Source organism: Marmota monax, unplaced genomic scaffold, assembly GCF_021218885.2.
Source record: "Marmota monax isolate L192 unplaced genomic scaffold, Marmota_monax_Labrador192_F-V1.1 WCK01_AAM20220418_F8-fsc00019, whole genome shotgun sequence".
Taxonomy (NCBI): domain Eukaryota; kingdom Metazoa; phylum Chordata; class Mammalia; order Rodentia; family Sciuridae; genus Marmota; species Marmota monax.
The window spans coordinates 17,512,674-17,538,637 of NW_026695242.1; the positions used below are offsets into that span (position 1 = coordinate 17,512,674).

At 36.5% G+C, this 25,964-nt stretch overlaps 1 protein-coding gene across 33 annotated transcripts in view; it reads left to right on the top strand.

Annotated features, from left to right (window-relative positions):
* Ank3 (ankyrin 3) overlaps positions 1-25,964 on the top strand; it is a 639,364-nt gene that overhangs the window by 396,686 nt on the left and 216,714 nt on the right. For all 33 annotated transcript variants that reach the window (XM_058577999.1, XM_058578003.1, XM_058578025.1 and 30 more), the window contains 4 exons: positions 15,715-15,816; positions 16,250-16,348; positions 16,528-16,626; positions 23,993-24,091. In XM_058577999.1, coding sequence (XP_058433982.1) covers positions 15,715-15,816; positions 16,250-16,348; positions 16,528-16,626; positions 23,993-24,091 — 399 coding nt within the window. The remainder of the gene's footprint in view (positions 1-15,714; positions 15,817-16,249; positions 16,349-16,527; positions 16,627-23,992; positions 24,092-25,964) is intronic.

A 25,964-nucleotide genomic window follows, 5' to 3' on the forward strand; every position in this document is an offset into this window, starting at 1 on the left:
TTTAAAATGGTAATCACTCAGAACATTCTTATTCAGTAAAAATTTATTTAAGACTGGGGGAGTAGCTGAGTGTTAGAGTACTTTCCTAGCAAGCAAGAGGCCCTGAGTTGGACCCCTAGCAATGCAAAAACAAACAAAAACCCCCAAATTTTTCATTTAGCTGTATTTTCAGGAAGGACTTCTAAAATCTCTTTTTGATTCAAGATTGAACTAGAAATGAAGATTTTTAAACGTACCCTGATCTGATCATTATACATTATATAATGTATTGAATTATTATACTATACCTTTTAGGTATATACAATTGTCATATGTCAAAAGTTTTAACAGAAAAACAATAGCATTTTGGTTTATTTGTATAAAAATTAATATGAAACCATTCTCCCTGCAAGCCCCCCAAAAGGCAATAGTTTAATTTATCAACAGTTGCAGCCAGGCTCCAGCTGCACCAGCTGGCACACATTTAGGATGATAAATTCAAGAACCCGTCCTCTCACTAGCTAACGCCTCCTCTCCCTCTGGTGCTGTGGGTCCCATCCTTCAATTCCTCTGGGCTTTTAAACTCCAGGCCTTTAATTATCTGACCAGGAAGTTGAAGTCCTATGTATTGTAATTTCCTGACTGATTTTTACCACATAGAGTATATTTATGCATTGCAAGAAAATATTTGTTTGCAACATTAACTCTATCCACACCCAAAATTAAATTATTTATTTCCTGATCTAAAATTAAAAAAAAAAAAGAAACTTGAGGAAATTTTCATTTCTTCAAGTAAACACTTTCTCTTCTTTTACCTAGGCCAGTTTTAGCTTATCACTACTTTCAGTTGCTATATTTAAGATGTGAATAGTTCCCTGGATTAAATATTTCAGGACTCATGCCAATACCTCCTACATAATAAGAATCCTTAAACACGAAGGCTTGACGTCCTTGCTCTGATTCATAACATACCAAATAAATGGAAAAGTCCCAAGCAGTTGTTGCATTTTATATAATCCACTGGGTATTATGCCAGAAGTTGCTGCTATGTATTTTCTGTTTGTTTTTTTTTTTTTAGTTGAACCACTTTTTCCATTTTATTTTATTTTTTATTAGCTATTCATGATATTACAATGATCTTGGCAATTCATACATTTGAATCATTGGGGTATAATTTCTCATTTTTCTAATTGTATAGATTTCAGAATCACACTGGTCATAGAGTCACCTATATACATACAGCAATCATAATGTCTATTCTATTCTGCTGCCCTTCCCATCCCCCCTACTCCTCCCCTCCCCTCCTTTCTGTCTATCCAATCTAATGTGACACACTTTTTTTTTCTTTTTCTCATCACAACATCATACATGTATTCCACATAACGATGAGGGTCTCCTTCCATCTTCTGTGCAACTCCCCTTCTCCCTCTTTTTCCCTCCCACCTCTCTTCCCTATTTAGTGGTAGTCTTCTTCTCATGCTCTTCCTCCCTATCCCATTTTGAGTCACCCACCCCCTTATATCAGAGAAGACATTCAGCATTTGTTTTTTAGGGATTGGCTAATCAATGTTTATAGCAGCACAATTCACAATAGCTAGAATGTGGAACCAACCTAGATGCCCTTCAATAGATGAATGGATTAAAAAATGTGGCATTTATACACAATGGAATATTACTCAGCACTAAAAAATAACAATATCATGGCATTTTCAGGGAAATGGATGGCATTAGAGCAGATTATGCTGCTATGTATTTTCTAAGTGACAAATAGCAGTATCTTACTATGATAGGGTCTATTTCTAAGGGCCTCTCCAGTTCACTTATTGTTGCTGTTTAGAAAAGCTATGAAATACTTTGGTATTTGTTTTATAAACAGAGGCCCTCAAAGACTGTCAGATTTTAATGACATGTTACTGTTCCACTTAATTTTATGTTTTAAGAGAGACAGTTGTCATTTTTAGCTCTCTTCAAGTATGGGGAGTGAACCAGGTTTAAATACACATGAACAATAGTCAGGTGAAAGGCGGTTGGATCAGTAGAATTTGTAGATCCCATTCAACCTAGAGGTTTGACAGAAATTTAGCCAAACCATTTTATTGATTTAAACTATTATTGACTAATTCATTTTTGTATCATGATGATTTAGAAAGAGTATTAAATCCATAGAATCTAAATTCTCTGTTTAGCAAGTTCTCTACTTATGCAAATCACATCTCTCTTCACTTGCTTCCTTTCTGTACAAAAGAGATGATATGGTGACTTCTATTTTATCTCAGAAATAAGGCACATTTTGTTAAAAATAAAATTTCACATTTTTTTTGTTCAGTAAAATCCAAGCTTTTTTTTTTTTTTTTTTTTTTTTTTTTTGCATACGAGACAGCTTTTTTTTTTTTTTGGGGGGGGGCAACTTATAAAACTGAAAATCCAAGCTTTTTATTAAGGTTAAATCATTTGCTTGCCTGTTTACTAGTTCCCAGCTCCACACACTGAGAGTATGTAGTAAATATGGTTGAGGTGAGTCAAAGGCATGTACATAATGCTGTGCATGGTGCTACACCCAGATTGTACATGGAGGCATGCTAAGATGTACCTACGGGTCCTTCCAGGCTGGGAGAGCCTGATTGTTAAGTTAGCCACTTTTGCTGGTGAACTGGGAAGCGTGGGTATACATCACATATTTCAAAGGTCACTTAAGAGGAGAGTAAAGAGAATTTCCTGAAAGATACATTCATGTGGGAAATAATCAAGACAGATGAACTACATGAAGCATAGCAGGCATAAAATAAGAGATGGCCAATAACCAAAGATTAAAATCCCAGTAGCTATAGTTTTTTTTTTTTTCCTTTCTATTGTTGTTTAGCACCTGCTTTCTGCCTGACAAACAGAAAGGGATTTCAGGTTTTGAGGAACCCATTACCCACCAAATTTAAATTTATTTTTTTATTTTTTTAAGTACCAGCGATTGAAACCAGGGGCACTTAACCACTGAGCCACATCCCCACCCCTTTTTATATAGTTCATTTAGAGACAGGGTCTCATTAAGCTGCTGAGGCTGTCTTTGAACTCTCAATCCTCCTGCCTGAGCCTCCTGAGCCGCTGGGATTATAGGCATGTGCCACTGTGCCCAGCACCAAATTCAAATTTATGGACTACAAGGCAACATTATCTGCTTTTTTAATTTCCAATTGCATTCTTATTTTAACTCATTGGGGAACATAATTCCCTGAAATAAATATGATTAAAATTTCTGAAAGGACTAAATCTTCCTTTTATTAATATTCTATATTTGTATATATTTCAAAAAGAAGGAAAATTCTCTAGGGTTTTTGTAGCTTCTGAATCACTGTGCACCAAGAATTCTGCTGAGGGGGCTGTTCTTTCCCAAGTAGTGTGCTACTGTTTCTCTTATATTTCTTTATCCCAAGAGAGAGCCTGAAACATGTCCGAACCCAGCAGAGGTGTCAAACCAGTCTGATAATTAACCTACCTGCTGAGCATACTTTTCAGAAAAGTTTTCTCCGTTTGTGGCTACTTTCCAGGCTTATTTATACGCATCTTTACATTTCAGAATAATTAGATAGATAATTAATTTTCAAGTTAACATGTCCCTGCTATATGGTTTCACCCTTATGAAAGTAAAGACAAACTTCTCCTGTCCTATTATTTTCCCTTGAATGGAATAAAGTAAATGACTAATTTTGTTCTTTACAAATACCTTGGATAAATAGCCATACCTCTTTTCACATTTTGCGGTAGGTACCCTAGCCACACTCTTTGCTCATTTGGGAAATTAAGCACTTACCATTAGCAGTAAGAGCGAGTGGGTACACATTTTATAGTACTATGGCACTTGTAGAGCAGAAGGGAACTTGCCTGTCATCTAGTTATATCATTCTACCAATTCCTAACATTTATTGCATCCTGTCTAACACATAATATTCTGTATCCACAGCTTCAATGCCTTGAAAGTTCCACAGTGTGAGGACAACATAAGTTCTAATTCAAAATGGTCTGAAATTCTCTTATAGACTGGTACAAATCGAAACAAAATGTTATTATACTGAGTTTATATTATTAAGCCTTACAAACTCTCTTCCTCTGATACATGTAGGTTTTTATGCCCCTTGAGAGTCAGGTGAAACTGGCTCTTTTTAACTTGTTAGAAAATTGCAAATTCAAAAGCTGTTTTGCTATTGAACAGTATCAACTTTGTGCTGGAAAATACTGGAAATACCCACCACCAATACCCACTATTTTCCCCTGTGGAAAGATCTCTCTCTTTCTAATCAGTGTCCAGGAAAATATTTCAGAGTCTGATTTCTGGGGTGAGAAAAAGCATCTCCAAGTGCCTGGCTTCTGGGTCTTCCTAGATAGACTGAAAGAGAGTGGGTTTTATCAGCACACAGTATGGTAAATCTCTTAGAAACACTGCCTTTACAAAAACAAAAGGCTGCCTGCACTGTTTTTCTACTGATTCCCACTCCCCTCTATTTAGAGATAAAGATGGGAATGTGTTTTGCCTTTCAGCTTGAGAGGGGCCACTGTGCACAGACGCCCAGCAGGCTTGACATGTGCGACAGCAGGGGCCTTCCTGGCCGAGGTCCCAGTGCAGGATGCTAACCATGCCTAACATGTGTTAGGGGACGGTGACCTCATTTTCAGGGATGAACTGAGGTTACTACCAAGCTGAATCCTTGCAGACAAAGGCAGCCTTGTAGCAATCAGAGGGAATCTGTGGAGACAGCACTTCCCTGCAGTTGGTTTTGATAGTGATGATGACAAATATAGATAGCCTTTGGAAGCATATTTATTACTGGTTAAATTACCACCCCCTTCTACTTCTCTTTTGACTGATTTATGGATAGAAAATTCTGGAAAATTTCCAGTTACTGGATAGCAATTAAATCAAAAAGAATAAATCTGGTATAACCCAAGGTCTTCCCTAGCTAAAACCCATTCAAGTTTTGGTTTTTTTTTTTAAGTACTTGCCATGTGAAAGACACAAAGTTCCCCTTTAAGATCTCCATGTCCTACCCACAAAGACATACCTTAAAAAAAAAGAATGCTGACATATACCTCACTACCCCTTTGGGGGAAAAAAAGAGATGCCAACCTTCCTAAAGGCCCAGGGTTTTTATTGACAAGCCACAGATTGTAGCATGATTGTCACATTTGTTTTAGGTTGTGCAATTGGTCACATTCTTTTGAAATTGGTAGGAAATTAGATCATTGTACAAGATAACTATAAAATATCAGCACACAATATCTTCGTCTACAGTATCTGGAAACTCTGGGCACTGTGTGGATGTCTAGTGGATAGGCAGAGGTTCAGTTCTAGTCTGGTGGGGGAATCTCCATTTATTGTTGCCAGTTCCCCTCTCATGTGCTTGGGCAAGGAACAGGTCCACGACCAAGTCCAAAGCCTTCATCACAGAACCATGAGACTCTCAAATCGCTTGATTTGGTTTTGTTGGAAGTTCTTTTGTTTTGAGTAAACACGTGTCTTGGATTTTGAACAGTTGTCTGCAACATATCTCCATTTATACTTCAAAACTGTATTTGGTGTCGGAAATCACTAAATAGAGAATTTGGGGATTTTGGTAAGCAGTCACCCCACCACACACACCGTAAGTCCCTTCATGCTTAAGAATTATTTGCAAATTTGTATTAGTTTATTTACCAACTATTACTATTCAGTGCTACTAAGAAAAGTCTTACTTCTCTAGTTTCTGACTATAAAAATGTTGCTTTACCCCTAGAAGAGTAAGAAAAGGAGTGGAGCAGAAAGCTAGAAAATCTTTGAAAGCCAAATTTTAAAATCTGGCTTTGGGTCTTTAATGTCTCTTTATGTGAAATGAAAAGTCTGACAGCACACCTTCAGCATGACCTCACACCTCAGTCCTTTGCCATTTCACTGCTGTCCCCAAATCTCCATATCACATTAGCACACACAATAATCCTTTTAATATTTTTTAGTTGACAATCTTAGACCTTTCTGGGTTATGATATGATATGTCAATATGTATAGGGTGTAATGATCAAATCAGGGTCAGTGGCACATCTCTCATCTTAAACATGTATTTTTTTGTGATAAGAACACTAAGAATCCTCTCCTATCTTTTTATGAAATCTATATTATTGTTAGCTGTTGTTATCCTTGTGCGAAAAGCACACCAGAATTTTATTCCTTTAACTATAATATTGTACCTACTAACCAGCTCTCTCTGACCCTCCCTCCCCAGCTTTTAGTAACCACTGTTGTACTCTTGAATTCTGTAAGATCAGCTTTTTTAGGTGCCATGTGAGTAAGATCACATGGTATTTGTATTTTTTTTTCATCTGACATTACTCCTCCAGATTCATCCATGTTATCACAAGTAACATTTCATCTTTTTAAAGGCTGAATAGTATTTCACTGTCATATTTTCTTTATTCATTTCTCCAGGGTCCCGCACCCCAGATTACACATTAGAATCACCTGAGCTGCATTTATCAAAATTTCCTAACTTGAGCCAGTTGAGTATCAGTCTGTGGGATGGGGATTCTCATACGTGTTTTAATTCTCCCCAGGAGATCCTTGAATTATGGAGGACTGACAACACTGACCTGCAGATCTTATCTCCGTTTTCTCCCATGTGCACATATGCTGTCAACTGATTGGGATAAATGTAGCTTTAATGATGTCTTTGCACTTATCAAAACTCCTCACTGCCTCCTAGTATCTTTATGGCAATGTTAAATCAGATGTATCTGGCATACCAAGCCTTCCCTGAACCTCTCAGTTTTTCCTTCCCAGGGGCATCTTCTATTCACCATTCTTCGAAACTTTCCATTTTTATACCTCTACCCACTTTTTCTTCCTTGTCTCTCCCTAAGTGCCCTGCTGAAGTCTTGCCTCCTGGCTGTATAATCAGGATGCAGAAATGGTTCTCTATTAGTCACCAACTTCTGTCAGTGCTCTACTGTGAATTCTCATATGTGCCTTGCCTGGGTTTATGCATTTAGATTATTAAGGTCATTGAAAGCAATAACTGCATCCTCAAGGTGGAAGATAAGGATCTCTAAAAGAGTTAACAGTGCAACTTCGTAGGACTATCGATACCTAAGCAGAGATATGGAGAGAGAACTGGTCAAGTCCAGCGTTTATCAAGAAAAGTAGCAAATGTGATGTGGCCTTTGAGCTGGACTAGGATTCAGTAGTGGAGTCTGTTGATAGGAGATTTCACTGGGGAGTAGGGGGGTAGTGAGGACCACTAGCAACGAGGATGTCCTGGGTAAAATCATAGTGCTGGGAAGTTGTGGGACCAGTCAGAAATAATAAGCTGTCTAAATCACCTTTAAGAGTAGTATCCATGTCTTATTTCAGGCTGGAATGTGGATGGGTGGGGGGGGGGGCAGGTTTTAAAGGGCCTCAGAGGCTGTCATAGAAGTTGATTGAGTACCTGGTTTAAAAGTGGAAACATTTTTACAAATGAAATTTATCATCAAACACCAATATATAAAACAGATGAAAGTCAATCTACTTAGGATGAAGCTGAAGATAGGCTCATGTAACTGCTCACTGAGTGGTACTCACTCTGCACCCTGGTGTGCCCCAACTCCAGGGCTCTGCACAACCCAATTTGAAAACCAGTGGTGTTAAGGAAAAATCCTGAGTTTATGATCCTGGGTTTCAATCTTTGATTACTATTTAGCCGGATGACCTTGAGAAAGCAGCTTAACTTCTACAAACTTTAGTTTTTTTGCCTCTGTAGTGAAGATTCCTATCTTGATTAAATATTTAAGAAAGAAATAGTATCAATATGCACATAATAATACATAACGCATTATAATAAAATATGTAAAATGCTTAGTAAGGCCCCCAACATACAGTGGATACTCAATAAATTTCAGCTCTTCTCCTTGTCACGACTTTGTGGGAACCTCAGTAGCTACCCAGGAACTCCTGAACATTGCTCAATGCTTTCATCAGATTGAACTAAGCCAACTACAACCTCCTAGAGGTTTTTTTAAAATGATCTGGGCATCATATAGCAGTTGCCTGAGCTGGCCAAGGTGTAAGGTGAGCAAAGAAAAACTTAAAAAGAATACTTTCAGCTATAGAGAAAGCTAAGGTGTTGAGAAAAATTACAAGTCTTTAGAAGTGCATCTCTGAATTAGTCTTTAAAAATAAGGGATTTGCAGACATCAAAGATGATGTGAAAGGAAGAACCAGTTTTACTTAGTGACACAGATAGAACACAGGAGACAAAGTCTAGGTCATGCTCATGGTGTACAGTCTAAAAGAGACACTGAATCAAGCTGATTGTTAAAGGTCATGGTTCCCAATAGCTAGGTAAACAGGAAATGAACTCATCTTATAGAAGATATACCAGAAATCTTGCCTGACTCTGAGACTGTTGGAAAAAAAATCTCCCCTGAGAATTCATGACCACAGGAACTACTCATACTTTACCAGTTTGAGATCAAAATTTATCTGTGCAGTCTTTAAACCAAAAACAAAAAGCCCTCAAGCCAAGCATTTATTTTCAAAGTAACCTTGGATTGATAGTGCCTGTAGGCAACTGACAGGAGCAACCTCAAAAATCTTCTGGGACTACAGTAATATTAACCTAGGGGCTAAAGAATTGCTGAAGATTAATTTCTAAGGAATTTGTGTTTATTAGTAATCACAAACGACAGAAATGTACATTGGTGCAATCACTTCCTAAAGCAATTGGTAATTAAAGTTGAAAAGGCACATAGCCAATGACCCCACTTTTAGGATCCTAGGTGTATACCTTTAAAAACTTTTGCCTTCGTGTACCATTGTGCTATGGTGCCAAATATTAATGGCAACATCTTTCACTGTAGACTCAGAGACAGCGCAAAATCTGTCAACTCTGCAGTGGATAAATAGTGTTATATCACATAATAGAATCTTCTACAGCAGCACTGATAAATTGACTGGAGTTTCGTGTCAGCTGGGAAGACTCCGGGAAACACATTAGACAAAATAAGCATGTCACAGTTGGATTCATAATGTATGATTCCACTTATGCAGAGTACTGAGACCGTCGACTACGTAATGTTTAGCTTAGGGACACGTGCAAGAATGTTAAGAATGGTGCCAGAATGATTAACTAGATCAGGGGATCCCTAGGGGAGCCGCTCAAGGAAGGGCTGGCTGGGAGTCCTCAAAGCCACCTGTAACTTTGATTCTTGCACTGACTGAGAGGTATATGGGGGTTTCTTTCATGATTTTTCTTCATATATATTTTATGTACTCTTTTGTTTCTATGACATGTGTTCTTTTTAGAAGGAAAAACGGAAAACTTAAAGCCCTTGGGACTGCATAATGGGTAGGATGTATTTATGTAGCTTTCTGGTTCAGAGAAAGAAACAAAAGTAGTAATCAGTCACAATAAAGGATGTATACCTGGGTAGCCTCAGTCATCCTGGGACCTTTAAATAGAAATAAAGAAATCTGTCCTTCACATCTAATTTAGTATCCAGTTGCAGTGGCAGATACATTACATGGGTCAGTAAACTGTTGCTGTTGCTGTTGCTGTTTTTGAGGTGGGGGAGTTGTAGAATGTGGAAGCGAAACGTATGGGGATAAGGATAAGCAGAGACTGGACTCGGAGTATTGGGCTTGGAGAGAGTAGAGGAAGCCCTGCAAGCCATGAGATCAGTTAGAGAGAAGGCAGAGGAAGGAAAGAGATTTGAATTCTGACTTTGAAAAGGCCCATTATTCACTGATAGACTGAGGCTAAGCAGAACCAAGCAAGTGAAGAAAGATAAGAGATGCTAAAAAGAAGATGTTCAAGAAAAAGGAGGTTATCTACTCTCAGTTCAACCCTGTGAGCGGAGAGATTTAAATGCCATGGGATTTGATGATTGGGATTTGGTTGGTGAGTTTGCACCAAGAGGCATTTATTGATTATGGAGAGAAGCCATATTGCCAGAAATGCAAATATAAATTAGAGTGAAAGGTATAGAACTGGGAAGCCTAAACTAATCTTTCAAAAAGATTGATATTTAAAGGGTAACCAAAAAATAAAATTCTTATTGTTTGTTATGGACTTGCTTGATTGATCTCTTGACATAAATTATCTAATTTCATCCTTATTTCATTTGACAGATGAGAAAAAGGTAACACTGTTAGTAATGCAGCTAGGATAGTAAAGTAGGTACAGTCCATTGAGAGTTCAGTGCTTCGGTTCCTCATCAGTCTCCTACTCTGAGAAGTAGAGGAGATCACTGCTTACAAATGATCTAGGTGCTGGGTAGAAAAATCAGAAGAAAGTTTTTGGTTTGGGTTGTTCTGTTTTCTCTTTTGGAGAGACCTAAATACATTGGTAGACAAAAGGCAGGTCCCCAGAAGAGAAAAGGAACATGAAGCTTACTAGAAGAACCATCTGACCCTTCACATGGTTTCCAGTGGTTGGAAAGTTTAGGAGAAAGGTGGAGAAATGACAGGTCAAGTATAAATAGGCCCCAGAGATTGCCCTCTTACCTCTATCTAGAGGCAAAGGATCCAAGCTCTGTTATACATTCACTGAGCCTCCAATCTGCATTTCATTTAGGGATCTACTATTGGTCTGATCTATGACTCATTATGAATTCAGTAAAGGAATTCTGGTCTGGGATAATATATCTGAAAGTACCTACCAGTCAATTCAGTGGTTAAACAGATAGATTGATGGAGAATGAATGAATGAACTAAGAGAATAGACCAAACATTTATTAATCTCTTTCTTGGGATAATGGTTAACAACCCAGACTCCAGAGTCACACTGTTGAGTTCCATCTCTGCCATTCACAAGCTACATGTTCCAGGAAAGTCACTCATCCTCTCTACAGTTCATTTCCTCACTTAGAAAATGGAGCTACTAACAGTTACCTACTTGTATAGTTTACTAGGTCTGCCATAATAAACCACCACAAACTGAGTGGCTTAAGGCAACAGAAATTTATTTTACAACTCGGAGAGTTTGAGTTGAAAATCAGAGTGTCAGGAGAATCACCTTCTCCCAAAGGCTGTTAAGGGAGTTTTTTTTTTTTTTTTCTCTGTGCCTATTCCAGTTTCTGGTGACTCCAGATGGTCTCTGTTGATGGCAGCAAAATCTTAATCTCTGTCCTCTTCCCGATGTAACCTTCTCTCTGTTATATCCACATGTCTTTCTTCTCTTCTTATAAGGACACCGGTAAATGGACTTATGCCCCATTCTAACTCACTATGGCCTCATAACTAAATCCATCTGCAAAGATCCTATTTTCAAATAAGGTCTTATTCTGAGATCCCAATGGACATAAATTTTAGGGGATACCATTCAACCCACTGTAGTTCTACTTCATAGAACTATTATAAGGACCAAGTGAAGTAGCATAAGGACTTATGCAATTAGTACATAGTATATTAAATGATAATAACATAAACATAAGTTCTTGCAATAGTGTCTAACATATAGCAAGAGGTGTGTGAAGTATTAAGTTACTATTTATTGGCATTTAGGGAATGTGTTTCCTTTCTAACCACTGTATTTTATGGAATAATATCAATATTCCAGATTAGGTGAAGATGCTAAGTTATTAAATTAATTCATAATAATGCTTGATTTTGTCCCTGAAACTATTTCTTGAAAAACCATATTTCTTTTCTGTGTAGTAAAATGGCTAAGTAAATAAAACATAAAATTTTCTTTCCATCTTTTTGATGGTAGTGGGGCTTGAACCCATGCTAAGCAAGTACTGCACTATCCCTCAGCTTTTTGTTTTCTGAATTCTCACATCAGATTTTGGTCTTTAAGGGAAAAACAGTGTTGACTAACCTCTTTATATTCACCTTTGCAAGGACTAACACCATAGGCACTGTCCTCCTCCATCTGATGTTTCACATGGGAAAGCCTAATTTCTCTTTGAAACTGATTTCCTTCCACAGTAATTTATCAACAGTCATATTTATGTATGTATGTGTGTATTTTTACAGTTCTGGTGATGGAACCCAGGGACATTCTACCATTAATCTTTATCCCAGTCCTTTTTTATGCTTTATTTTGAGGCAGTCTCATTAAGTTGCTGAGGCTGGCCTTCAACTCAAAAGCAAGGAAGATAGCTACCTTGCTTGCAGGTGGTTGAGTAAAAGAAGGAACTTCTTGGTTCTTTTCCTGTAGGCTTTAATAATTTCACTTTCTAAATTGTTAAGTTTTCTTCAAGGCAGTCTTCATACCCCTTCAACCACCTTTTGAGTCTTTTTCTTCCTCTTTTTGCCCTTTTAAGTATAAAGTTACTGTTTGGAGATGGCGAGTATGTTAGTATATAACAGAGAGCTGAGAAAAGTGATGACAATTTTTGTCCTTTCTTATACTTCTTAATGTTCTAAGGCAATAAACTAACACAGAGAATTGCTTTAATATCAAAGCTTTTGGTAAAATAGAAATAATGAACTTATCTACCAGAGGATCTATCACAAGAGCAGGATTTCTTAAATACAGATCCATGAATAGCTTAGTACTCCTGAGCTATATGAAATGGGTGCAAGTTATATGTGCATATGTAGATTTGGTGAATATAGGCATAAATTGTCTTCCATTGGACACCAGCACTGTCCCCAATCTCCACAGACAAATCGGTGGAAGCTCAAGTCTCTTATATAAAATGCTATAATATTTGCATATGACCTATGCATATTCTCCTTATACTTTAAATTCCTAGATTACATGTACCTAAAACAATGTAAATGCTACATAAATAGTTATAGAGACAAGTATTTTTAAGTGTGTTGATATTTAATATACACAATTTTTTAGAAATATTTTTTAAATACCCTGTTGATTGAATCCACAAATACACAACTGGGATGTGGAGGATCATGTATATAAATGAAAATTCAATCCTAACTCTTTTAGTCTCCAGAGAATTCAGATCTCAGGTAGAGAACCACTGAATTAGAAGTTTATCTCATCTGAATCTATTTGTTTTGCTTTACAGATTTGGGTAGAAAAATTCTGAGGAAAATGGACAGTGCATGGAAATACCAAACCTTTCTAAATCTGGAATCAAGTCAAAGACTTTTTTCCTTGAATTATCTCACTTTTTTTTTTCAATAGCAGCTTCCTTAGTTGTTTTTATGTGCCTCAAGTCAGAGTTTGGGATGCTTAACTCACAGTTGTTATCTCTGGCAGTTGAATACCCAGGCTGATGTCATTTGTTCCCAGAACAGCATCTGAGCCCTTCTGGGCAAATTTACTGATAAGTCATTGAGCAGGCACAAAGATGGTGATGTTTTATGGTACAATGAGCCATCCTTGCATAGATAATTTAATTCTAACTGAACTTATAGACAAAAAACTGACCTCCTTGAAGTAGTAAACCTCTTTTAAAAAAAAAAAATATTTACTTATTTTTAGTTGTAGTTGGACACAATACCTTTATTGTAAACCTCTTCTAAGACTGCACTTTTTCTTTAAATTCCTGGAAACTTTATATGATTCTTTCTTTGTCTGATTTGAAACTTTCTCTTATTGTCTTCCTTTTTCTTAACTTTCTGCTCTGATTATTTTCATGCTTAACTCAAACTCCAATTTTATTTTGAGTAATATCTATGTGTGCTCTATAGCCTCATGGCTCAGTGACTTCATCTATGATATATGATGTCCATCTTTGCATCATAGCAGATTCTCAACTTAAATACCTGCTGCAAATAATTTGATTACCAGTTATTTCCGGTGTGCTTGTTTGTTGATTCAGCCATTCACAAAACATCTGTAGACACCTACATCTTCTAGTTACAAGAAAAACAAAAAGATGGATATCATACGTAGGTAGGGTCACTGCATTGTGCTACATGAAGGCATGTGACAACCTAGAGATTTTAGCCTTTTTAAACTAGCAATCTTAAAATAAGTAGGTTCATTTACTTAAAGTAGTTCACAATTGGAGAAACCTTGCCCTTCATGAGACATTTGGCAATTCTAAAGACATTTTTAGTTGTCACAAATAGGGGATATGACTATACCTAGCTGGTCAAGACCAAGCACTGGATGATGAACAGAATTGCCCCCCCACCCCAGCAAAAGAATTATTCAGATCAAAATGCCAATAGTGCTGAGATTGAGAAGCCTTGATTTGGAAGAGGAAATGTTCATTCGTTCAGAGAGTTTACTGCCATAAAGGGGAGGGGTAGAGGAGACCCTGGAGGCAGTGGCTTCTCCTCTGAGGTGCTGAGCAGATCAATTCTTACTGATTGATTTACACCAGAATGAAAGACTTCTCCAAGAGACAGAATTTCCTTCATGTCAATTACATTTTCAGGGATGTGTTGGTGTTCTTCAAAGCTTGGCATCTTGATGTCTTTCCAGTTGCCTGCTTCTTAATCTGCCTCTGCTTGTTCTAAAGGGGTTTACAATTTAGGGTGGGAGGATGGGTATACCAAAACTATGCTTCTGTGATAAAACCAGGAGAGCTCAGTACAATTAAGGTGTTGAGAGCACCGAGCCATTAAGCCCTGCCCTGGGGGGTCTGGTAGACCTCACAGATGAGGTGGCATTTGAGCAGGGGTTTTGAAGGGGCATTCACTATATGGCTGCAGGAGGAAACTTTCCTCTTTGAAGCCATGCCCTATGTGATTGCATTTATAACCAGTGACAAATTATTTTGTCTGCTCTTTCAGGAGCCAAACTACTTTTGTACTGTTCTGCATTGAGCAAGACTCCTTTACAAACTTTGCAGGACCAACTTTGTAGTTTTTTCTCTCACTATCTTTTTTCTATTAAAGATTTTAATAGTAGTTGTGTTCAACTATGCAGTCTAAGTGTTAGAGATTAGCAGTAATACAGAGTTGCAAGCTGTCAGTGAATGAATTACCTGTCTTGTTTTACTGTCTTTACATTTTGTTTGCTGTCCCAAATGGACTTTTCTCCAGGCTTTGGTCTTAGCTAGCTTGAAAATCGGTACAAAAGGACACTTCACACTCCAAGTAGGCTGTTCTACATTAGAATTCAATTTGCATTCTAAAACAAGGCTGAATCCTGTATGAATATACACCTGATGATCATCATCTACAAATTCTTTATTATTTATTTATTTATTTTGGTGCCAGGGATTAAACCCAGGGGCACTTAACCACCGAGCCACATCCCCAGCCCTTTTTTTATAATTTATTTAGACACAAGGTGTCACTGAATTGCTAAGCACCTAGACTTTGCTGAGGCTGGCTTTGAACTCATGATCCTCCTGCCTCAGCCTCCCAAGCTGCTGGGATTATAGTTGTGTACCACAACACCCAACTTCAAATTCTTGTTAAATACTATAACAACAGAAAAGGTGTTAATATCTTTGTGAAGTGACCAGTTGAATATTTGGCTGTGGTAGATTTAGAAAACTGAAATTGATGTTAAATTTCAGATACAGGAGAATTAGCAAGGCCTTTCTAATATGATTGCTAAGGATTCAGGCTTCCTCTTCACTCTCTGTAAATTGCACAATGATTGAAGTTGCCTGAATTTTCTTTCTCAATTCGGAATGATTTATAACATGAAAGAAGTGGTAATTTTGTACACTTCTGAAACTAACTTTTAAAGATCTTGCCATTTTCTTGGTGACTTTGCAGAAAAAATTACTCTTTTTTTGTTAGAAACAGAGCAGTTAGGTTGCTTTCATTTGAATTTAGACTACCAACCCGGTAGTTATAAATCTGCACTTTAGTTTCATTTTTTCATCAAAATGTTTTTTTTATTTTGTTTTTAATTTTAGTCTGATGCCAACGCAAGTTACTTAAGAGCAGCTCGAGCTGGACACCTAGAAAAGGCCCTTGACTACATAAAAAATGGAGTTGACATCAACATTTGCAATCAGGTCAGTTTTGGTCATTGTTGTTTATTTGTTTTATTCAAATTCTAAGTATTTAGACTTTAAACTCATTAAAGCTTCCATTAAATATTAGGAAGATTTTCTCCTCTTTTTGGTTTTTTTTCTGTTAAATTTTCCCGGCTTGATATTATCAAAATAGTCTCTGCTTGTCAGAATTTCAGAAATGGTAGCATACATTCTTTAATAATTCCTGTAATTTTAGTAATAATAATGAAGCAACCCACCTAGTTTTCAAGTACTCCTGCTCCTAATTTAGGTTGCTCACTGCACATATGCAAGCAAATATCACTGAGATTATCTTGCTAGATTTTGATTCTCCATTTTACCTGCACATGATTTCATCCCCTTTTCTAGTATTGATCATTGAGTGCTCTATTTTCAACCTGCCCAGTGAAGCTTTCCTTTTGCTTTTTATCAGAATGGGTTGAATGCACTCCATCTTGCTTCCAAAGAAGGCCATGTGGAAGTTGTTTCTGAACTGCTACAGAGAGAAGCCAATGTGGATGCAGCCACAAAGGTCAGTATCAGTGATGCTTTTTATGTCATTTGCCAATTTCAGTGAGGATTCTGTCCTCAGTAAGAATTAGGGTACATTTCTTGTGAAATACTTGTCAACTGTATTCCCTTGGGGAGCTTTAAACATAGGGAAATTAGAAAGGTGACGGAGTTCACATTGTCATGCTTTTCACTTTCCAGAAAGGAAACACAGCGTTACATATCGCATCTTTGGCTGGGCAAGCAGAGGTGGTCAAGGTCTTGGTCACAAATGGAGCCAATGTCAATGCACAATCTCAGGTAAACCTACGACTCTATTGCAGAGGAACTGTGCTATAATTTACAAATAATGCTCATTGGATGAAGTGCTTGCTTGGTTCACATATCCTCTAAGATACTTAAGTTCATATTTATCCTCATTTGTAATACGTGTGTGCTGAGAGGTAGAAATTTTTAACAGTGATCTATTGATGGAATTCTATGACTAGTAGTCATACACAAATGCTCAGGGGATTTCTGAAATGCAGAATCTTATACTCTATGATGCTGGCCCAGGTTGGTCCAGTCACATTATTTATTATGAAAAATAATAAATAATGAAACGTATGAAAAAATGTTTTTTTTTCTGAACTTGGAATTTCAGAATACATCAGTGCTTCTCCTATTTGAGAAAGAGAAGAAACTGCTTAATTCTTCTTCACTAAGGCATCATTGCTGTTCTCTGAAACAGATTAAAAATAAAAAATGGGCAGAAAAAACTTTTAAAAGTCTTCAAACTTTAAAGTGTTCAAAATATTTGTACTGAATAGAGGTCGTCCTATAACTCTCAAGAGTCTTACAATGAGGTTTTAAAATGAAAACTAATAGGTTATCATTTTAAACTGGGTCTAAAGGAATTAACTTCACTTTATTGGTTTAAAAATATATGCTTCATTATTCAAGTATTCATAATTTACCTCCTACACAGTCCCTTAGAGGTTGTAAAGCAAACATCATGACCCAAGAATATCCACTGAGGACTTGGCCATTTTTAAAACTGGTCTTCATGCAAACGTTTTTTCCATTTGAATGCCAATGTCTCTCCTTATTTGTCAAGGTCTCCACCGGGGTGTTGGGTCTTGAAGAAATTTATTACAGAACAAAATTGCAAGTTTTGTCAAAGATACAGGGTTTTTTGAGGTCCTAGAGAAAGACAGTAAAGCTGTGGACAGGTACATGATTCTTTGTCAATATTTGGCCAGGCAACATATGAAGAATTAGGTTTATTTCCTGTTAGATGTTTGATATGAGAATAATTTGAACATCAAAAGATTAAATGAAGAAAAATAATAAGTAAGATCTTTGGTTCTCATGTACTTCTGGAAAAAGACGATTTGCTAATTATGCTGAGGAAATAAAAAGCAAATGAATAATGTGATAACATCATGTAATTTTGTTGGAAAAGTTAGGCTTCTCCTGCCGCCCCCCCGCCCCCCCAAAAAAAAAATCACACCTCATTTAGTCTGTTTATTCCAAGAACCTCATACATGACTGCAGTTATAATCTGTGTTTTGTTAAATCACATAAACTTAGATTTACAATGTCTACTTTTATCTTTCAAGATTAAGACTCAAGAAAACTTTTTATATCATTTACAATGCACTTTGGATCTTCAGTTTAAGTGCACATGGTTTCATCACCTTTTCTAGTACTGATTATCTTCACATAACAGGAATCTCTTCTGCTGTATGGGTCTGCAACACTGCAGTGACTTCCTCTCCCATTTACTACACCCAGAGCAGCAATAGCTCTGTCACCATTCAACTTTAGAGCCATGGAAAAGGAAGTGCTTGCAGCTATATTTGCTCTAATTTCTTTCCAGTTACCTGTGGTTGGACCTTTGTCACATGGTCTATGCCAGGTGTTCTGACCTTCTGTAAGAATTTACTTCAACTATTAATAATTTTCTAGAAAGGGGTGACAGAAATTTGAACATTGGCAAGTGTTTTGAGAGATAAAAACCAGTTGACTGTAATAGAAGCATATGCTTTTAAGCCAATTTTTTTTTCCAAAATATTGCCACACATTTTCACTAAAAAATTGCTAGTTTTAGGCCCCAAGATAGTGGGAAACTCTTTATTCCATTTATTTTTTATTTCTTGTATTCCCAGAAGAGGGAAAATAAACAACTTCCTTTTAAACATTACATGCATTCTTGACTGATTTTTTAGAGCAGCTATAGTTTCAAACCTGCTCTGCAGTGTCTGGGAAAACTGCAGTTGAAATAAAATCCTAGCCAGTTTTGATTTCAATTTATACACATTCCACACTGCTGAGACAGTGAGGGAGAAGGATGTAGCCTATGGGATTCCCTGATACACAGTGCATAGCAAAGGGTTTCCCCTTCCTCTGGGGTCCTGCCCTAGTGCAGCTTCTGCATAGCCTTGCTCTGTGGGTAATTCAGATAACGAGGTGACCATGCAGCAAAGTGGATTTTCCCTGATAATTTCTGGTAGCAACTCTTCAGTAGGAACTTTTACAAAGAATAGCAAGGAATGGTGCCATGAAAGAAGATTAAATTCCATTGAGGTGGCAGCACATAAAATGTCATGGGGATATTAATATTCACAAAAGATAGTATCTTTCTCTAAGTGAAATTTTAACCTATTAGCAATGTGTAATGGCCAATAAGAAACAGTTGAGAGAGCCTCTTGGTTCCCTGAGTATAAAAATTCTCCTTTAAAATAAAAATGACATTGGGCAACATAGGAATTCAGATTTTATTTTAAACCAATTTTTGCTGTTGCCTTGATCTTAGATCTTAAAAAGACCATTAACTCTTTTTGGGGTGTTGGGGTGATACTTGGGGTTGAACTCAGGGGTACTCAACCACTGAGTCACATTCCTAGCCCTATTTTATATTTTATTCAGAGACAGGATCTCACTAAGTTTCTTAGTTCCTTACTTTTGCTGAGGCTGGCTTTGAACTGGAGATCCTCATGCCTCAGCCTCCCAAGCTATTGGGATTACAGGCATGCACCACCACACCCAGCAAGATCATTAACTTTTACTTAATATTAATTAACATCCCAGAGATCACTTAACCATACCTTAAGAAAGAGGTTGGGTTGGTTACTTACATTGTAATTATGAAGAATTTTTCTATTGTTAAGTCCTTAATATTTTGCACTAAACATAACAGTGAACAGTGTTATTGAAAAACCTCAAACTTCTAAGTCAAATGACATCCATCACTCTTCTCCCTTTTGTCTTTATTCTGTAATATAAAATTGTGTTTATAAAGAGGCAACACCTTTTCAGATAGAATTTCAGCTATCAAAATATTCTAAATGAACAATTTTTCACGATGGCATTAATAATGGCAAGACCCACTAAGTCACCCAGAGCTCCTTATGTGCCTTTTTGGTCTTTGCCTATATGGCGGTATTCCTATGCTAAGAAAGTTAGATCCTAACAAAGTCAGACAAATGAATATGATCCAGATGAGGCTCCCTGACTTATGACCTTGTATTAAACCTCTAATTTGACTTTCACAAAAATTACAGCCATATATGAATCAGCGAAATCTTCACAATGCCCTTATATCTTAATTAAAAACAGCACTTTATGATGCACAGAGGCCATAGAGAACTAGAATGGCTGGGAAATTTTCACAGATAAAATTTAAGCCCTTAAATGAAACCACAGGAGGGCTCTTTATTTATTTATTTTGGTGGGTATTGTGCTGGATGCCTCCGTGCTGTCTACCAAATTATAAGTCTGCTGATTTACATGCTTATTATAGCACCACTGTAAACATTCAGAGCAGAAGGTATTGAAGGTATTAGATAAAATCAGACTTCAAATAGCATACTCATTGGATCTGAAGCTGCTCTGCCTTTTGAGAATTAAATATATTGTTGCTCCAGAAAAGAAAATGTAAATCAGGCACCTTATGTTCCTTTTCTACCAGTTTTGTTTTGGAAATTTCCTAACTTAGGAAATTAATATGAAAATAATGGTGTACTTTTTCTCTTAAGAAGGGAAGAATCTTTCTGAAATATGACCATTCTCCCAATCCAGGTCCACTTCACTAAAAATCATTACAGCTATAAGCCATCCAATGACAACATACTGAATTACTGTAGATGCCTTAAGCCTTGTTGAGCTAAAGAGTGATGATAATGTTTTTATTCAATCTTCCCAAAGGATGCTTACAATTTTCTTCCTAGAATCATAACAGAGTGATATATGTATTTTCGTACTTTGTTGATCCTTTCTTGATAGATGAAATTTGTGTTAATTTGTATTTAGATTCATGGAACAGAAATTAACTTAAGCAAATGTAAGGATGAACTTATTAGAATTAGATTGAGAACACCGAGAATAAAAGACTAAATAAACTTTTAGAAAGTTTAGGGGACCTGATACTTGGGGTGGAGGGCGGTGGAGCCTGACCAAAACCAGAGTCAGATTTTCCCATTAATCTGGTTCCTGTAAGTCAGTGAGTGAAGAACAGCTGGGGAGAGTAGATTCTAAAGAGCAAAACAAAGGTATCCAGTACATGTCTCCCACATAGTTACAGAAGGGCAAGCCTATCTGTCGCCAAGTTCAACCAAGTCAAGCCACACTTACATGGCAGGGAAGAGTGATTTTTCCAAAAGAAAATAAGGGTAACATTGTCAAATGAAGAGGAAATCGATGTGGGTATGGTTAACCAAAGCCATAGCAAAGTCAAATAAACACACACACACACACACACACACACACACACACACCACAAACGCCTACTATAAAATTAAAATTTCAGTCATGAAGTCTCTCCCCATTTTTTTTTTATCACCGTAGACAGCAGAAATAGCCCAAGACCATTCATGGTTACATATTGTATGATTCATTTATATGAAATGTACAAAATAGACAAAGCCACAGAGATGAAGTAGATTAGTGGCTGCCAGGGGGTGTGTAGGGGGCTAGTACTAGCAGGTAAGTGCTGAAGATGAGTCCAGGAGCAAGGGGCTGTGTCTTGACAAGGCTCCTGTCTGTCGAGGCCAGTTGCCCAGTGTTGTGAATATACTAAAACCCACTGAATTGTATACTCTATAAGGGTGAATCTTATAGATTGTGACTATCAAACAAATATTTTTAAAAATCAAAAAATGAACAAGAATGTGAACTTTCAGAAAATGACTGACCTTCATTAAATAACCTTTGGATGGCAAGCCTTCATGAAAAATGGGGAAAGCCACCATGGGAAACCATTCATTACTGGGCTGTATCTTGCCGGGGCTCTTGTCTTTGTGCTAGTTCTAAATCCTAACTCTACTCATCTCTTCTGCTATTATGAAAAAGGGCATGTGGAATGATTTTTTTTAGTAGTTGTTCAAAACATTACAAAGTTCTTGACATATCATATTTCATACATTTGATTCAAGCGGATTATGAACTCCCATTTTTACCCTATATACATAATGCAGATTCACATCGGTTACACATCCACTCTCATGTGGAATGATTTAAAAGTTGTGTTTCTGAAGAATGGCTCTCTAGAAGACCCAGGTCTGTACGAATAGCATCCCCTTCAGTCTTGCTTCCTGACTTAGGACTTTCCTCCTGGATCAGGAAATGCTTGGTTCTGGATGATGATCTCTGGACCAGGGGATGTGCACTGGGCTGGATGTGCATGGGTAAACCAGTGTCTCTTAGGCAGCCCTGTACCACACCACCACAGCAGACCTCCCCGCTGCTGCCTAGAACCAACTGACATGACATGACTTGTTGATACTTAGGTGTGAACTTGTGGAAGTTTTTCTTAAGAACTTTACTCCTAAAATTTGAAACTGCCCTCTGGAAATTTTGACTTTCAGAGAACTTGATGAAAGAAGACAAATGCTCATTCATTTAGCTGTAAGAAAAATCCACACTGGTTTTCACCTTTGTTTTTCTTTTCCATCCTTCCATCCCCATCTCCTTTATTCCTTCCTCCCTCCCTCCCTTTCTTCATATTGCTGCTTTAGTTTTATTGCTAAAAGGACATTTAGTCAAGAATTAAATGATCTTTCATTTTGGTGAAGTAAGAAAATGAGAAAGATATAAGTATGGTGAAGGTAGTCCTAACTCTTTCAGTTTCCCTCATAGCTCTGGGAAAAGTGACAAAACTCACCCACAACCCCCACAGAATGTTGCAGTTAGTCCATGCTTCATGTTTCAAGGCTGATGTAGCCTTCATGACAGAAACAATAGGCTCCAGAGATACTACCAGACAGACCATTCCCCAGGAAGGAGCTAGCTGGCTGCTGTTATATTCCTCTAATATTTTACTGTTGAGCTTGATAACCAGATAACTTGTTGCAACTATGAGCAAACTGGAGTAAAATGAAGAGAGGTGCTCTCTGATGAGTACACAGGCCATGGTGGAGTTGTTTGGTCACTACCACTTTTATCTGTTCAAGGATATGGTTAGGGCATGGGACATTGAGCCCAGAGCTTCACACTTACTAGGCAAGCGTACTACCATTAAGCTAAAGTCCCAAGTGTTTTTATTTTATTTTGAGACAGGGTCTTGCTATCTTGCCTAGACTAGCCTCTACTTGGGATCCACCTGCTCAGCCTCCTGAGTAGCTGAGATTACAGGTGTGTACTGCCATGCCGTCCTCAAGGATCTTCTTAATTTACTAATTCCCAGCTGTAAACCAAAAATGTGAGGTCACCAGAGGCTGATTATGGATTAGTAAGATGATCATATAATAATTGACATTTATAATGAGGAAACTCAAACTTTTGAATCACAAAAGCTTGAATCCTATTTGGTAATATTTTAGTTTAAAATATATTTTAAGCTTTGAAATAGTATTATCTATATAATAATTTCATGAACAGTCATTTAAATAGAACTGCATTCTGAATTAAATAAATATCTTGGATACAGTCTTAATAAAATAACATACTTTAGCATGGATTAAAAAATGTATACAGAGAATTTGTAGTTTGAGAAATCTTTTAATATTTTAAAATTTTATTGTAAAATATCAATTTATTAGGTGTAAAACATCATTCTAGAGAACAAACACAGGAAACATGTTTTTAATAAGAAACTTAAGATGTCATATGCACATTCATTTGCTTAGATCCAAATGCATAAGCACATTTCAGACAATCATACACATACAAAGTGAATGTGTGTGTGTGGATGTATGCATGTGCTAAGTTTGAAGCCAAAAAAGTTGAAACTGTTTCAGATGCTTACTTTTGCCTGAGTATATTACATCTTTATTTTTAAAAGATAATTAATGAATGGTAGCTTTAGCAACCAGATGTATTTTTCTTCATATCCTCATAGCATGTAGTAAAATACTTTAAATCATGGTAAGTGATGAATAAGTGGTTGATGACTGAATGAATATACTTATTTCTCAGAAGTGTGTAAATTACTATGAATTAGACTTAGCTATAGACTATTAGCTATGATCTGCATTCCAATTATGAATTGCAAAGTATAATTATGAATTATACTTACATTATGAATTTTGCAAAAATTATGGTACTTAGGTTTTCTGATAAATGTGAATATCTACATTAAAGAATTATAGAAATTACATGGGAGCACTTCTCAGAGCATGTATACTCAGTACCATGAAAAACAGACTGGTTCTAGAAATGAGATAAACGTTCGTTTCTCATTTTGCAGAATGGTTTCACGCCATTGTATATGGCAGCCCAGGAAAACCACCTGGAAGTCGTCAAGTTTCTTCTTGACAATGGTGCCAGCCAAAGCCTAGCCACAGAGGTAAGACACTTTAGCTTCTATGGTTAAGTTCACATTTACCAGATATTCTGTAAATCTGGAGTTGAGAATTTGCCCTGCTAGGATTTAAAATACAGCTGTACATTAACACGTGGGTCCATGCATTTTTATAAAATATGTTGGAGAATATTTTTTAATCTTTAAAAATCTTCCATTGCATAGATACCCTATCTGCTCTACATGCCTGATTGTACCCTAAACTTGAACCTTTATTTTACTGTTAAATATATAGTCTAGAGAACACTTTTCTGTCTCTTAATGATATTACCTCAAATGCACCCATTGTTCTGAAATATTTTTATTAAATATCAGTTTTAAATCCGTTTTTTTCCAGATTCGAGTTAGTCTGATTATGATTTGATTTGCATATTCCTGAAGTTACCGAATTAGATTTAATTCATACTTCTCAATAAAACTACTATGTATTTTAAAGTATCAAAGTGTATTTAAGGAAAAGCTCTATAGTCTTAAATAGAAGTACTTAAAAATCGAAAGTTAAGTCATTGATGCTGTCTTGGGTAATGTAGTTTGTTTTTTTGAGTTGCTAGAAATCTGTTGCTAATAATAAAGGACCAACCCCTGAGTATTTTCTATTTCTAATAAAGCAGTGAATTCTAACAGATGCAGGATTATTTTACCATAATCCCACTTCTCTTACTTACATGCAGTATATTTCCTGAAGCACAAGAAAAATAGCAACAGAGGAATCACACATAATCTCATTTACTTTTTGAAATAAATACTTCCTGGGGAAATCACTAGATGAATAAAGAAATTGTGAATACATGAAAGTACTCTCACCCTCATTCATAGTCAAAGAAATATGAACTCATTAATCTGTCTAAAGACAGAGATCCAATCATTTGACCATTAAACAATAAAATAGGTTGAGAAAGGAAATCAGAATTTTCCTATAATATTGCTGAATTGATAATGGTTACAAAACTTTTGTAGTAACTATCAAAAATTAATATTTACATACCTTTTCACTTAGCAGCTCCATACTAAGAATTTATATTACAGATATATTAGAATGCAAAAATAATACTATATAAGAATGTTCATTAACATTAATTTGTAATAATAATTTTAAAAAAAACTAAAAAGAACCTAAACATGAACAAGTGGGGATCCTGTTTAATAAATGTCGGTATACAATAAAATGCTATTTGGCTTGTTAAAAATGAGACAAGACTCTATCTACTAACATAAGAAAGTATCTGCAGTATTTTGCCATTAGTAGTTTGCTGTAAGAATTAGGAGGGAGTCATCTCACTTTATACCCTTCAATACTGCTGGAGAATTATATTATGAGACTTTATTATTTTTACGATAATATTCATAAAACTACTTGAGAAATAACACTGGCTGGTATCAAAAGAACAAACATTTGCTAGGAGCTGTATTGCATAGTAGGCTGACCAGAGACAATGAAAATATCTATTTCCAAAGAGAAGAAAGGACTTGGAATGTTTTTACTATAAAGAAACGATCAATATTTGAGGAGATATCTTTACTTTGATTTGAACAATTGTACAACACATCCCTATATTGAAATATTACATGGTACCCCGTAAATATATGCAATTTTTATGTATCAGTTAAAAATAAATAAATAGAATATTTGCTAGGCACAGAGCAGGGCCTCTGTTTACCCTCAAGAGTAGCTGTTCTGAGCACAGTACCTCAGGTAGGATGCACAGGTCCATGCAGGAAGAATGAGGGCAAGGCATGCATTGTTGGTTAAGACAAATTGATTTCTATTTTTGAATGGAGATACCAAATAATATAAATGTCCTAATGAAAGTGATTGCACAGTGCTCTTGTGGTTGTTGGGTAGTATTTTCCAACATCA